The following is a 12,581-nucleotide window of genomic DNA, read 5'->3' as shown; positions in this document are numbered from 1 at the left end:
CAGTAAAGTCAGTTTATTATTTTTTTTATAAATTTATTTCTGATTTTTCCCTTTTTCTCCCAATTTAGTGGCCAATCGATCCCTATTTTAATTCAAACACCCACCCTCGCACTGTATGCGTTCGCCAACTGCATCTCTCCGGCCGGCAGTCTCGAAGGAGACCGCCTCGCCACTTTCGTGACAAGGCGACTCCAAGCCGAACCACTGTTTTTCCGACACACACAGAGACGCATTCACGTGACGAACACAAGCCGACTCCGCCCCCCTCCCGAAGACAGCGTTGCCAATGATCGCTGCTTCGTCGAGTCCGGCCATAGTCGGATCTGACGAGACCGGGGCGCGAACCCCAGTCCCCAGTGGGCAACTGCATCGACACAGAGCCGATGCTTAAGTAAAGTCAGTTTAAACTGTTTGTTAATGTTATGTTATTTATTTGGAATGTTATACATATTTAAGTTGTGTTTTATGGTACCATTTGCACATAGCTGCACTGTAAGGGACAGTTTTGTATGTTTTTTTTTACAATGCTGAATGCTGCTGTTTAAATTGTTTTGACTTTAAACCTGTTGGTTGCTTTAAGTACTGCAGTACTTTTTTTGTTGCTTTGTTTTTGTAGTATTTGAACTGAACAAATTCAACCAAACATAAGTTAATTTAAAGGCAGCCTTGTGTTGGGGTTTGTGTTGCTGTAAATTTTAGCACAAATTTTTTTTTTACATTTACTGCAACCAAATGTCAGCCCAAAATATCGGTTATCGGCCGCCATAACTTACCGATAATCGATATCGGTATTGGCCCTGAAAAAAACCATATCAGCTGACCCCTAATCTTAACATTTTTCATTATAATAATAAAGTGAATCTTTATCAAGTTAACAGCATCCGCACAGGCCTTGCCCCTTGCTCTCACACTATCTCTCTTTGGATTGCATACGACTACTACTACTACTACTACTACTACTTTTGGCTGCTCCCATTAGGGGTCACCACAGTGGATCACCCGTTTCCATTTCTTTTTTTGCATAACTATTGCATAACTATAAAAACAAAAAAGACTAAAGAAACTCCCGTAGGTATTATGCTAGCGTACATCCCAGTGGGGCTTTGCAATGTGCTTTGTTGGTTGTGTGTTCAGGGGTTTCACACCATTTGGAAATGTGCACTGCTATTTCAGTTCCCCGGTTTCGTACTTGCTCCTATCTAAGGGAGTAATGCTATGCTAAATTAAATATGTTTCTATCCACCAAACTTGGTATTGATCTTAACACACTTTTACCAGTCTCACTAAGTTAAAATGTGTTTTCTGGGAGCCTGAGCAAAGATCTATGTGGAGACTGAATAGAACCTCTCGCCTACCTGGTTGGCTGCCATGGGCGAGTTGTTCTTCACCCACTCCTCCACAATCTTGACCACGGCACGGAGGATCTTGGCATCAGGTGACTTCTCTATCAGTGAGGTGAGGATGACCTGGATGAAACTCTTCCTCATCTCCATGCTCATGACAGACAGCCGGGTCTTCACCAGGTCAAGGCTAAGCATCACAAGCTCACTGGTCACTACAGGGATGGGGAGGGTTAAAAGTCAGACGATTAAGGTCAGGTGACCGGGACATTTTGGCTGGAAAGTCTATTTTAACAGCTTCCCTGGCAGGTAACACAAATATGGACATACTTTGGCTGTACCCTTAAACTGGTAAAACTGACTGAAAAATATTTAAGTCTATGGTCTGACAATTGACAAACTCCAACCATGTCAGAGCTCACTGATAACCAATGTCAGCATCACTACGTGTGTGTTTATATAAAGCTTTATTCTATAGTGATGACCGCCAATGGTAAATGTCATAACTTTTGTGCATTTATGATACCAGTCCTCTATCACCTAATCTAGCTTGGTGTTTAGATGAGAGAGATATGATAATGTTCTTTGGAGGCTGATGTCTGGTTGGTCAGATAGCCGTTGGTCTCAGTGACTACGGTTTGTGCTAGTGGAGGGTAAATTTATGTGTTCCCTGATACAGTCATTAGGGGTCCATTTAAAGCCCTGATAGCATCTTCTTGCCACTACCCCAGTCTGACAGAGAGACAGAGCAGGGACTGCTTCTAGATGTCTGGCTACAACCTAAAAACTAGAACCTTACAGAGGTCAAACCTGTGTAGTAAATGAGAGAACATTTCAAACTGATCAGGGTGAAACTAAACAAAGTGACAAAGTGTCTTGATGTACTGAAAACCATATATAACATTATAGCTCCAATGTCCACACATAACTATATCTATATCTATCTGAACTTGTTAACCCTGTACTCCACTGAAGGACTGAATCCCATGCAATCATTCTAGCCTGCCAGCATTTCACCATTTATCTTGGTTCACTTTGAAACATCACAAGGCTGCCATCTGATTCCTTATCCAGGGACAGACTAGCAATGGAAAAGTGGCAAAGTGGCAATGGAATGGGAGCTGAAGGACATTCCCTGTGAAATAGGTCTATCTGAAGGATGGATCTCTCTTGACCACTACAGTTATTGAGAGTGCAGCTTGGGGTCATTGATACAGGGCAGCCACTGAAGCCTTTGTATGGGGCCAGACACCAGACAGCACTGAGAAACTGCGATATGGGGAATATCTGAGCTCTGGGAGAGTCCTGGGAGGCCCACTGTCTACATAGTGTACTCTGTGTGTGTACGTGTGTGTGTGTGTGTGTGTGTACATACACAAAGGGCGTTGTGATGCGTCTAGTGCAGCAGTGTGTAGTTGGAGGGAAGGTGCATGTGTTCTTCCAACCCGCTTGTGTCCTTCCTGCCCTTAGCTTGCTGCCGCTGGCTAGCCTCTGTGGCGAATAGGGAAGCATCCTAGCGTGTAAGCCTTCCCTTGCCAGTACATAGCCTCTCCTTCACCAAGACTCCTGCCAGGCCTCCCCGTGGCCACACATGGTAACTGGGGTCTTGCGGCCCCAGGCTAACTTGGCAGGGGATCTCGGAGCAGCAGTGGGCCCCAGAGATATGGTGTGCAGGCCCACCCTGGTGGACACGCCCTGGCACCTATCAACCACTGCCCCGCTGCCTTGTGGGTGAGTCTGGAAGACATAAGGCTAAGGGAGCTTACCCCAACAGAAAAGCAAGCTGTGGCGGCACGCTTCGAGGCGGTTTCCGAAAAACTGGATTTCCGGCAGCCCCCTGCAGTTGTGTAGAGGTGCCGGTCGTCTAGGGATCCCCCTTGCCATCGGAACCATCTCCTCTACAATCAAGTCATGTGGCGTTGGGAGAAGCGCACCCCCCATGCCACTTTAAAAACCATCTCTGCGCAGGTATCTTCTGCTATCTGAGTCCTCAAAGGACCCACAAATAGAAGAAGATGGTCATCATCGGGCACGATGGACAACCAGCAAGCAAGCAAGCAAGCAAGTGTGTGTGTGTGTGTGTGTGTGTGTGTCTGAACGCTGACACATGTTCCACCCTTTCTGCTCTAATATGAGGGCTTGAATATAAACAGCAAAGCACACATACAAGTCAACAAGCTAACATAACATGACATACACGCATCTGCGTGGATGCAAATACACAGTGGCTGACCTCTACTCTAACAGACCAGGGGAAGTACCCGACTACCCTGCGGGCTAATCTTAGCCCAACAGTAGAAGGTTAACAAACCCAGAAGTCAGGGTGTGGAGGTGGGAGGGACTTAAGACGGTAGTCGATGGTGACCTAGTTGCATGATGCGAAGAACTGGGTAAAACAGAGTCACACAGGGAGAGAAAATGTCAGGCTGATTCCACTGGGCATGGGGTGACTGTTCCACTGGGACTGATGAGAGCATGGGGACAGGGATCCCTGTGGCAGGGGTGGTGGGGGTCAATACTGCTACTTGTGTTTGTCTGTATGTGTGCTTATTTTTGTTTTATTGTAACTGTTCTGTGTTTGCGTGTGTGTGACTGAAAATTCTGTGTCAATGTGTGTGTGTGTGTGTGTGTGTTTGAATGTGATTATTCTTTTTGTGTGCATTGCCACACACGTCTGTGTGTCTTGAATGTTCTTTAGGGAGGGCTGACCTTTCAGACATTTGTCTGTGCATGTGTACATGTCTACCTGGTCATTCATTGCACGCACACACACACATACACCAACTCACACATACACAAACACACACAACTGCACTGTTACAATCATTTGTGTTGCCAGGCATGGCTAGGGGTCCTCTAGTACCTGTGCTGGTTTCAGTGGCCCCAGGGTTGGTCTGCTGGGGGCTCAGGTGTTCTCTCACCATCTTCTGTAATGAGCGCATGAAGACGGAGATGAGCCGGTCGATGTAGCTGGCATTGTAGCTGCAGGCAGACTTCAGGATCATCAGTGTTCCTGGAAGGCAGGGGGAGGAGGAGGATGAGGAGGAGGGAAAGTGGGATGTAAGGAAGCTCTAAGGGGGGGCATGATGACACACACACATGCACAACCCTTGGTCCTTTATGCTGCAGAATAGTGATGTGCGGAGGGTCCTGCGGGTTGACCATGTTCAGGGTAAGCTTATTAGAAAATATCTCGGGTTCGGGCAGGCGGGTCAAAAAGTGACAAAGCAGCATTCAGAGTAAGTTATACATAACTTGCAGAAACACTGCGTGCATTAGGCTGTGCATTACTAGTCCACCTTCTCTTCCTCTCTCTCCGTCATTCACACCCTCCCAAACACACACACACACCAGCAAGCAGCTTTATCATCAAGTTGTGATTGTGGTTTTGGTCAGTGCATGTGTTTTACAGTGTCGAGGCTTCACCTACGAGTACCAGTTTCTGCCCTAAGTGGTATCCCTAGCTTTTACTTACACCACCTACTACTACTGTTAAGCCTACTGAGGCAAATTTGTAATTTGTGATATTGGGCTATACAAATAAAATTGATTTGATTTGAATTGATTTACTACTACTACTACTTTCGGCTGCTCCCATTAGGGGTCGCCACAGCAGATCATCCGTCTCCATCTCATCCTGTCTTCTGCATCTTCCTCTGTCACACAAGCCACCTGCATGTCCTCCCTCACCACATCCTTAAACCTCCTCTTTGGCCTTCCTCTTCTCCTCTTCCCTGGCAGCTCCATATTCAGCATCCTTCTCCCAATATACTCAGCATCTCTCCTCCACACATGTCCAAACCATCTCAGTCTTGCCTCTCTTGCTTTGTCTCCAAACCGTCCAACTTGAGCTGTCCCTCTAATATCTACTAATACTACTTTCGGCTGCTCCCGTTAGGGGTCGCCACAGCGGATCATCCGTTTCCATTTCTTCCTGTCTTCTGCGTCTTCCTCTGTCACACCAGCCACCTGCATGTCTTCCCTCACCACATCCATAAACCTCCTCTTTGGCCTTCCCCTTCTCCTCTTCCCTGGCAGCTCCATATTTAGCATCCTTCTCCCAATATACCCAGTATCTCTCCTCCACACATATCCAAACCATCTCAATCTTGCCTCTCTTGCTTTGTCTCCAAACCGTCCAACCTGAGCGGTCCCTCTAATATAATCGCTCCTAATCCTGTCCTTCTTCGTTACTCCCAGTGAAAATCTTAGCATCTTCAACTCTGCCACCTCCAGCTCTGCCTCCTGTCTTTTCATCAGTGCCACTGTCTCCAAACCATATAACACAGCTGGTCTCACAACCATCTTGTAAACCTTCCCTTTAACTCTTGCTGGTACCCTTCTGTCGCAAATCACTCCCGACACTCTTCTCCACCCACTCCACCCTGCCTGCACTGTCTTCTTCACCTCTCTTCTGCACTCCCCGTTACTTTGGACAGTTGACCCCCAAGTATTTAAACTCATACACCTTCATCACCTCCACTCTTTGCATCCTGACCATTCCACTGTCCTCTGTCTCATTCATGCGTAGGTATTCCATCTTAATCCTACTGATTTTCATTCCTCTTCTCTCCAGTGCATACCACCACCTCTCCAGGCTCTCCTCCACCTTCACCCTACTCTCACTATAGATCAGTGTCATCCGCGAACATCATCGTCCATGGAGACTCCTGCCTGATCTTGTCCGTCAACCTGTCCATCACCACTGCAAACAAGAAAGGGCTCAGAGCCGATCCTTGATGTAATCCCATCTCCATCTTGAACCCATCTGTCATTCCAACCGCACACCTCACCATTGTCACACTTCCCTCATACATATCCTGCACCACTCCTACATACTTCTCTGCAACTCCCGACTTCCTCATACAATACCACACCTCCTCTATGCTGGGTCCCTGGAGGGCCCCAGACAAATGTTAAAATGCCCCCCCCCCCGGGCCAGACGCATGCATCACACACCTGCTACCTCTCCAGGGTGGCAGGATACCGAAGGCATTGGTTGCCATTTTAGGAAACCATATCAAATAGTATTACCTTTAGATCACTCTCCAACAGCCATTTATCACCTTGGCTTTTATTTGAAAAGCCATGTTTCACCATATTTGATAAAAGATTTGCTGTCACTGTGTAAAATGAGCATTCAGCCTTTAGTAGATCAGCTTTTTCCATAAATACTCTCCGACATCTGGGTGGATAAAAGTGATGTTCGTAGGGGGAGAGAAGAGGATGGTGCCAATCTTTCCCCAGACACCTTTCACCAGCCACTGGACTATGGCTTCCATTTAAACCCACCAGTGGGGCCCACTGATATGTGCTTTAACAGCCACCTCCCTGCCTTAATTGCAGAGTGACTGAGAGGAGAGAGCAACTGGGAGAGCGGGGGGGGGGGGGGGACTAACACTTTTTATGATCGACAGAATGAGAGTGGGGAGAGAGATATGGAAGGGGAGAGTTGTCACTTACCAAAGAGCTGTGTTGGATTGGGGCTGCTGGTGGCTTTTTCATAGTTGGTGAGTCCTTCATAAATGACCTTGCCCACTGCAGCATACAGACACTCCAGCTCCTCATACTTGGATGCCACAGTTGATGTGCCTAGGAAGAGAGGAAGTGCAAGTGTAAGCTCCCAAAAATGAAAATCGCTGAAACAGGAAACAGTCCATGTGAGTGACTAGGAGTGAACATTGTGCGTGTGCATGTTTGTGCAGTGTGGAGATGGCCTTGCTTACTGGGCTCTGTGGGGAAGATACTCATGAGGCGAGAGAGGAGGGAGTGGACAGCCCGCAGGACTTTGGTGTTGCCGCAGGTCATGCAGGCGGCGATGCCTCGTTGGAGGGGCTTGAAGTGAGTCAGTATGGCTGGAGACTGGAGCACCGTCAGCAGAAAACAGAGAATCTCCAGCCCAGTGCAGATGTTGGAAAAGTTGGCCTGGGCTGGCTGCTCCTACGAGGGATAAAGAGAAGAGGAGCAAAATAATTCAAGAGGGAAGGGGAGGAGCAAAGAGGATGTCTGTGAGAAAGGGAAAAAAAATACACAGTTCTGTAAATACATCAACCAGCGAGTCTTTTCACGCAAAAAGATTAGAGGTGAAGAATCTACATTCAACACAAGGAGAGGCATTTCTCAAACAAAACGGACCAGGGCCAATTACCAGAAGGACTAAAGCAAAGATCAATGGCTGACATCAGACCCTAATTTTGTCTAAATTGTAATCAAGGTTTACAATCATGCCAGGGCCAAGAGGTTAATCTGGAACAGATCCGTGGCACTAATCTGGGCTAATGAACAAGGTGACTTTTGCTCTTGTGATAAGGCCCCTGGTATTGATCCGACACTGTATTAACAGAAAGGGAGCTGCTCTCTGGAGCCAGGTAGATTGAGATTGTGTATGTGTGTCAGCCTATTTAGTTCCCCACTATGTCAGCCTCATCCCAACTTTTAAACACTGCAGTACCAGTACAAAGACATGACAAAAGAAAATCCCATTTAGAGCATTGTTCAGTACAGTAGTTATGAAACTAATGTTGAATACGTGGAAATGAAAAATTTTTTCACACTTTTCTAGGAAATACACTTTGAAAGAGAATGTCATTATACAGATGTAGAATGCCCTGACAGGGGCCTTGTGGCCTACTAACAAGTTTAAGACCAGGTTGGACTCTACACCAGCCAAATACATTGATTATGGTCCCTTGGTCTGGTTAAAGGCTAGTTATTAGAATCAGCTGGTGCAGTGACTGGGTAGAATAAAAAAAAATTAAAATAAAAAAAAAAACATGATGGGAAATGGCTGGAATACACTGTGTGTCTATTCTGAGTCCTGCCTTGTTTTAAACCCCACACATCGTCTTCTTACCACGGTCATGAGCAGCTTGTCGAACCACTGCAGCTTGAGTTCAGCTCGGGGCCACATGTCAGGTCTGAGGGCAGTCTTCATCAGACTGACACAGCGGCGGGACAACAGCTCGCCTGGTGAACCCGTTACATTGGTGGTATCATTCACCTAAATAGAAAAGAGAAAAACATCACAGAAGAGAGAAAAACATGGATTCTCTGGCGGTGGTTTCTGAGAGGAGGATGCTATTGAAATTACGTGCCATCATGGACAATGTCTCCCACCCACTCCATGACATGCAGGTTGGGCACAGGAGTACTTTTAATAATAGACTCATTCTGCCGAAAAGCACCACAGAGTGCCACAGGAGGTCATTCCTGCCTTTGGCCATCAAACTTTACAACTTCTCCTCAGACTCAGACTGTCAGACACTGAGTTAATGGTCATTGGACTGCCCTGTCAAGTTTTGTTTGTGCTGCTTGTTGTGTGCTGTGGTAATGCAGTATAGATAGGGTGTTATGTGTACCATGCTTGTTGATATATTTTGTTATTTCTATTTTTTATTTATCTTTTATTTCTGTTTCTATTTTCTTATCTTGTATCTTGTTAGTTTTTAGTTATTAGCGTGTGAGTGTCTGTAATAGAACTCAATTTCCCCTCGGGGATAAATAAAGTATTCTGATTCTGATCATCACCAGACCTGACAGAACAGACTACACATGCACACAAGAGAGACCTGACAGAACACACTACACATGCACACAAGAGAGACCTGACAGAACAGACTACACATGCACACAAGAGAGACCTGACAGAACACACTACACATGCACACAAGAGAGACCTGACAGAACAGACTACACATGCACACAAGAGTGACCTGACAGAACACACTACACATGCACACAAGAGAGACCTGACAGAACAGACTACACATGCACACAAGAGAGACCTGACAGAACAGACTACACATGCACACAAGAGAGTCTCACATCACAGCATTCACATATGCGAGAGAAGAGACAAGGGGGAAAAAAAGTGTGATGTGACTCTGGCGATGCTGAAATGATATATCATGCAGCCCTACTAATGGGTCATGATGCTCATAGGTAAATCAACAGGTATGCCAGCACAGGGGGGCTGTTGAGAAACAAATCTCACAACCTAGGTGAGGAAAATCACCAGTTCCTTCGAATTATCTCTGTGGCCACACTTAAAGACTATGATGAAGACATGGTTAGCTGAACAGAAATAATGTAAAAAAATTTAAAAAAAATAAAAACTAGGAAAGGGGGAAGGCTGTTACTTGCTCTTAGCACCCATTGTATTCACTCATTATTAAAAAAAAATCTCTTTCTTGGGCTTTTACTTAAGCACTGGTTTTGCTCTTAGATGCTTGTTTAGAGAGAAGATGCACTTATGAACTCTGATGCCTAGTAGTTCCCCTGACTTCCTACATTAAATGATGCACTTGTTGTAAGTCGCTTTGGATAAAAGTATCGGCAAAATGACTGTAATGTAATGTAATGTAATGTAAAAGGGTACAGTAAGTGAAATCTCAGCAGCCTATTTCAGGACTGGAACAAAGGACATCAATGTCACTGAAAAAGGGGGACACTTGCGTGTTCATGTATGTGTTCAGGGATGTGTCAAGACACACCAGGTGTGTCCGATCTGTCCCAGTGAGGGGTTTAACAGAGGTGTGTCCTATCTGTCTCAGTGAAGGGTTTAACAGAGGTGTGTCCTATCTGTCCCAGTGAGGGGTTTAACAGAGGTGTGTCCTATCTGTCCCAGTGAGGGGTTTAACAGAGGTGTGTCCGATCTGTCCCAGTGAGGGGTTTAACAGAGGTGTGTCCTATCTGTCCCAGTGAAGGGTTTAAAAGAGGTGTGTCCTATCTGTCTCAGTGAGGGGTTTAACAGAGGTGTGTCCTATCTGTCTCAGTGAGGGGTTTAACAGAGGTGTTTCCTATCTGTCCCAGTGAGGGGTTTAACAGAGGTGTGTCCCATCTGTCCCAGTGAGGGGTTTAACAGAGGTGTTTCCTATCTGTCTAAGTGAGGGGTTTAACAGAGGTGTGTCCTATCTGCCAAGTGATATGGACAGTAGAGTAGTACCTTGTGTTTGTGTCATTTACCTGGCAGGCAATCCTGATGAGGAAGTTGACCACAGTGTCAGTGTGCTGTTTCTCCACCGGCTTGGTGAGCAACGTCTCTGTGCCAGGCATGGACTGGCTACGGCCAAACACCTAAAAACACACACAAATACACACACATTTACTCATTCAGCAGATTGATTGGCCACGAAATTGGGAGAAACCGGAAAGGAAAAAAAAATTCCCCAGTATATTCCATCATTTCACTGAAAGTAAGTTGGCAGGTTAGATGGAGCGGTTGAAGTTTACCAGCTACAAAAATAATTTCATCAAATTATTTTAGCCTACAACAGTGATTCTGACATGGAAGTTGTTCTGAAAGAAGATCATACTGTGGTGGCGGCGCCAGTAGCTGTGCGGAACCTCTTAACATCCGGCCCGGTGGCAGCGTCCACAGAGAGGCCTCTTTTTACAGCACCAGATGCCCCACTGGTCCCCTCACCACTGGTTCCCGCATCAGTCTCCGATTCCGGCTACAGAGTGAGTGAGAGAAAAAAAGAAAGAGAGAAACATAGCAAAGTATAGAGACAGACAGACAGAGAGAGAGCAAAATAAGCACCCATTATTTTGTGTCATTTCAGTTGATGATGAGAAATATGTTGTTGGGTGCCCGTCACGGCTTTAGGTCAGTGATTGTGAAGTTCATAAGATAAAACATTGTAAAAAAAATATAAAATACATCCACCAAACAAATATACTCTCAGATTGGATTAGATTAATACATTACCCTGTAAAATGATAAAATAATACATATTTGCAGGCCCTTGTTCACATAGGCTGGAAAAGGAAAACTGTATTTGTGTAAGTTATGGGGTCTTGGTTGAGAATTCAGTCAGATGTATATGATATATATGATATACACAACTTGAAGTGCGAATTGGTGCTTACAGTACTAGGTGCTAGCTCTAATGCCAGGATAAGACTACATGATATTTTTGTCTTTCACGATGGGCACTACGTCAGTTTAGGCAATCAAGATGCCATAAATTCTTGCCGTGTCTTGGCCCGAACACTGGCAACACTTCGAGTATGAGCCCAAACAACCATTGCATACTGCCTTTCACAATCTGGAGCGAGTTCATAGGCTGTCGGGGAGGAGGGTCCAGAAATTGTCAACGCAGACTGCGGAAATATGGACTAAGCAACAGATGCCAGCTCCCACCGCTCCCGACTATTCTTCTCTTGAACGTACAAGTCATTCTCAACAAGATGGATGAATTGGAGACTTACGCCAGATCTAACCATGATTTTAGAGAAACTTGCCAGCTGGCTTTTACCGAGACGTGGCTGGGAGACATGGATCGCAATGAGGATCTACACACAAGCGGCTTTGGGTACCCTGTTGGAATGGATCGGTCGCCTCTCATTACTAACAAATCACCCGGAGGCAGTGTATGCTTTTACACAAATGAGAGGTACTGTAACACTGTTGTGGTACAGGAGAAAATTTGCCCCCTCAACCTTGAGTTACGATCCATCTCACTTCGCCCCTTCTACCTGCCTAGGGAGCTTCCCCAGCTCTTCTTCAGAAGAATGCCTCTTCCGCCACTCAGCTGATCATGGAGGTGACCAACAGACTGGAAGCTCTTTCACCCGATGTGCCAACATTTATTTTAGGAGATTTCAATCACTGCCAGGTACATCAGTCACTGAAACCATATGACCTGTATGTCACACATGCAACTGCTAAGAAGATCTCCACTGTTGACCTGTGCTATGGCTCAGTGCCTGGCGCATTCAGATCCCTGCCTAGGCCTCCCTTTGGAGCATCCTACTACAATAGCATACTTCTTCTGCCGATCTACAAGCCCATCTGTAAACAATGACAGCAAATAGTAAAAATAGTGAAATGCTGGACGGAAAACAGCACTGCCAGCTTACAAGCTTGCTTTAATTGTACAGACTGGGATGTCTTCTATAGCTCCTGCTGACTTAAATGAACAGGCACAAACTGTTTCTTCCCACATATCCTTCTGTGTGGACTCCAATACTCCCTGTAAAAACACTGCAGTCTACCCTAATAACAAACCATGGGTTACTAAAGACATTAAAAATGTCATAAACAAAAAGAAATACATTTTTTATACAGGGACGAGCCAGGAAAAGAAGGAAATTACCAAAGAAGTAAGGAATGAGATAAGAAACGCTAAAAGAATGTATAAGGACAGGATGGAACAAGTATAGCAGCGGTGATCTGCAGGCAGCTTAGAGGGGAATTGCTGTCTTCAATCACTCAGAGAAACAGTGACAAGAGACCTG

At 45.6% G+C, this 12,581-nt stretch overlaps 1 protein-coding gene across 1 annotated transcript in view; it reads right to left on the bottom strand.

Moving 5' to 3' along the window:
• The window catches only part of trrap (transformation/transcription domain-associated protein), a 136,464-nt gene that overhangs the window by 53,712 nt on the left and 70,171 nt on the right, over window positions 1-12,581 (bottom strand). Inside the window, exons 41-47 of the mRNA XM_056296808.1 lie at window positions 10,655-10,795; window positions 10,305-10,415; window positions 8,194-8,340; window positions 7,067-7,280; window positions 6,804-6,932; window positions 4,204-4,353; window positions 1,356-1,555 (exon numbers count right to left, since the gene is read on the bottom strand). Of these exons, the coding sequence (XP_056152783.1) occupies window positions 1,356-1,555; window positions 4,204-4,353; window positions 6,804-6,932; window positions 7,067-7,280; window positions 8,194-8,340; window positions 10,305-10,415; window positions 10,655-10,795 (1,092 nt within the window). The remainder of the gene's footprint in view (window positions 1-1,355; window positions 1,556-4,203; window positions 4,354-6,803; window positions 6,933-7,066; window positions 7,281-8,193; window positions 8,341-10,304; window positions 10,416-10,654; window positions 10,796-12,581) is intronic.

The sequence above is a fragment of the Lampris incognitus genome, chromosome 17 (assembly GCF_029633865.1).
Source record: "Lampris incognitus isolate fLamInc1 chromosome 17, fLamInc1.hap2, whole genome shotgun sequence".
NCBI lineage: Eukaryota > Metazoa > Chordata > Actinopteri > Lampriformes > Lampridae > Lampris > Lampris incognitus.
Note: the sequence above shows the minus strand (reverse complement) of the source record. Positions and strands in the feature narration are given on the sequence as shown.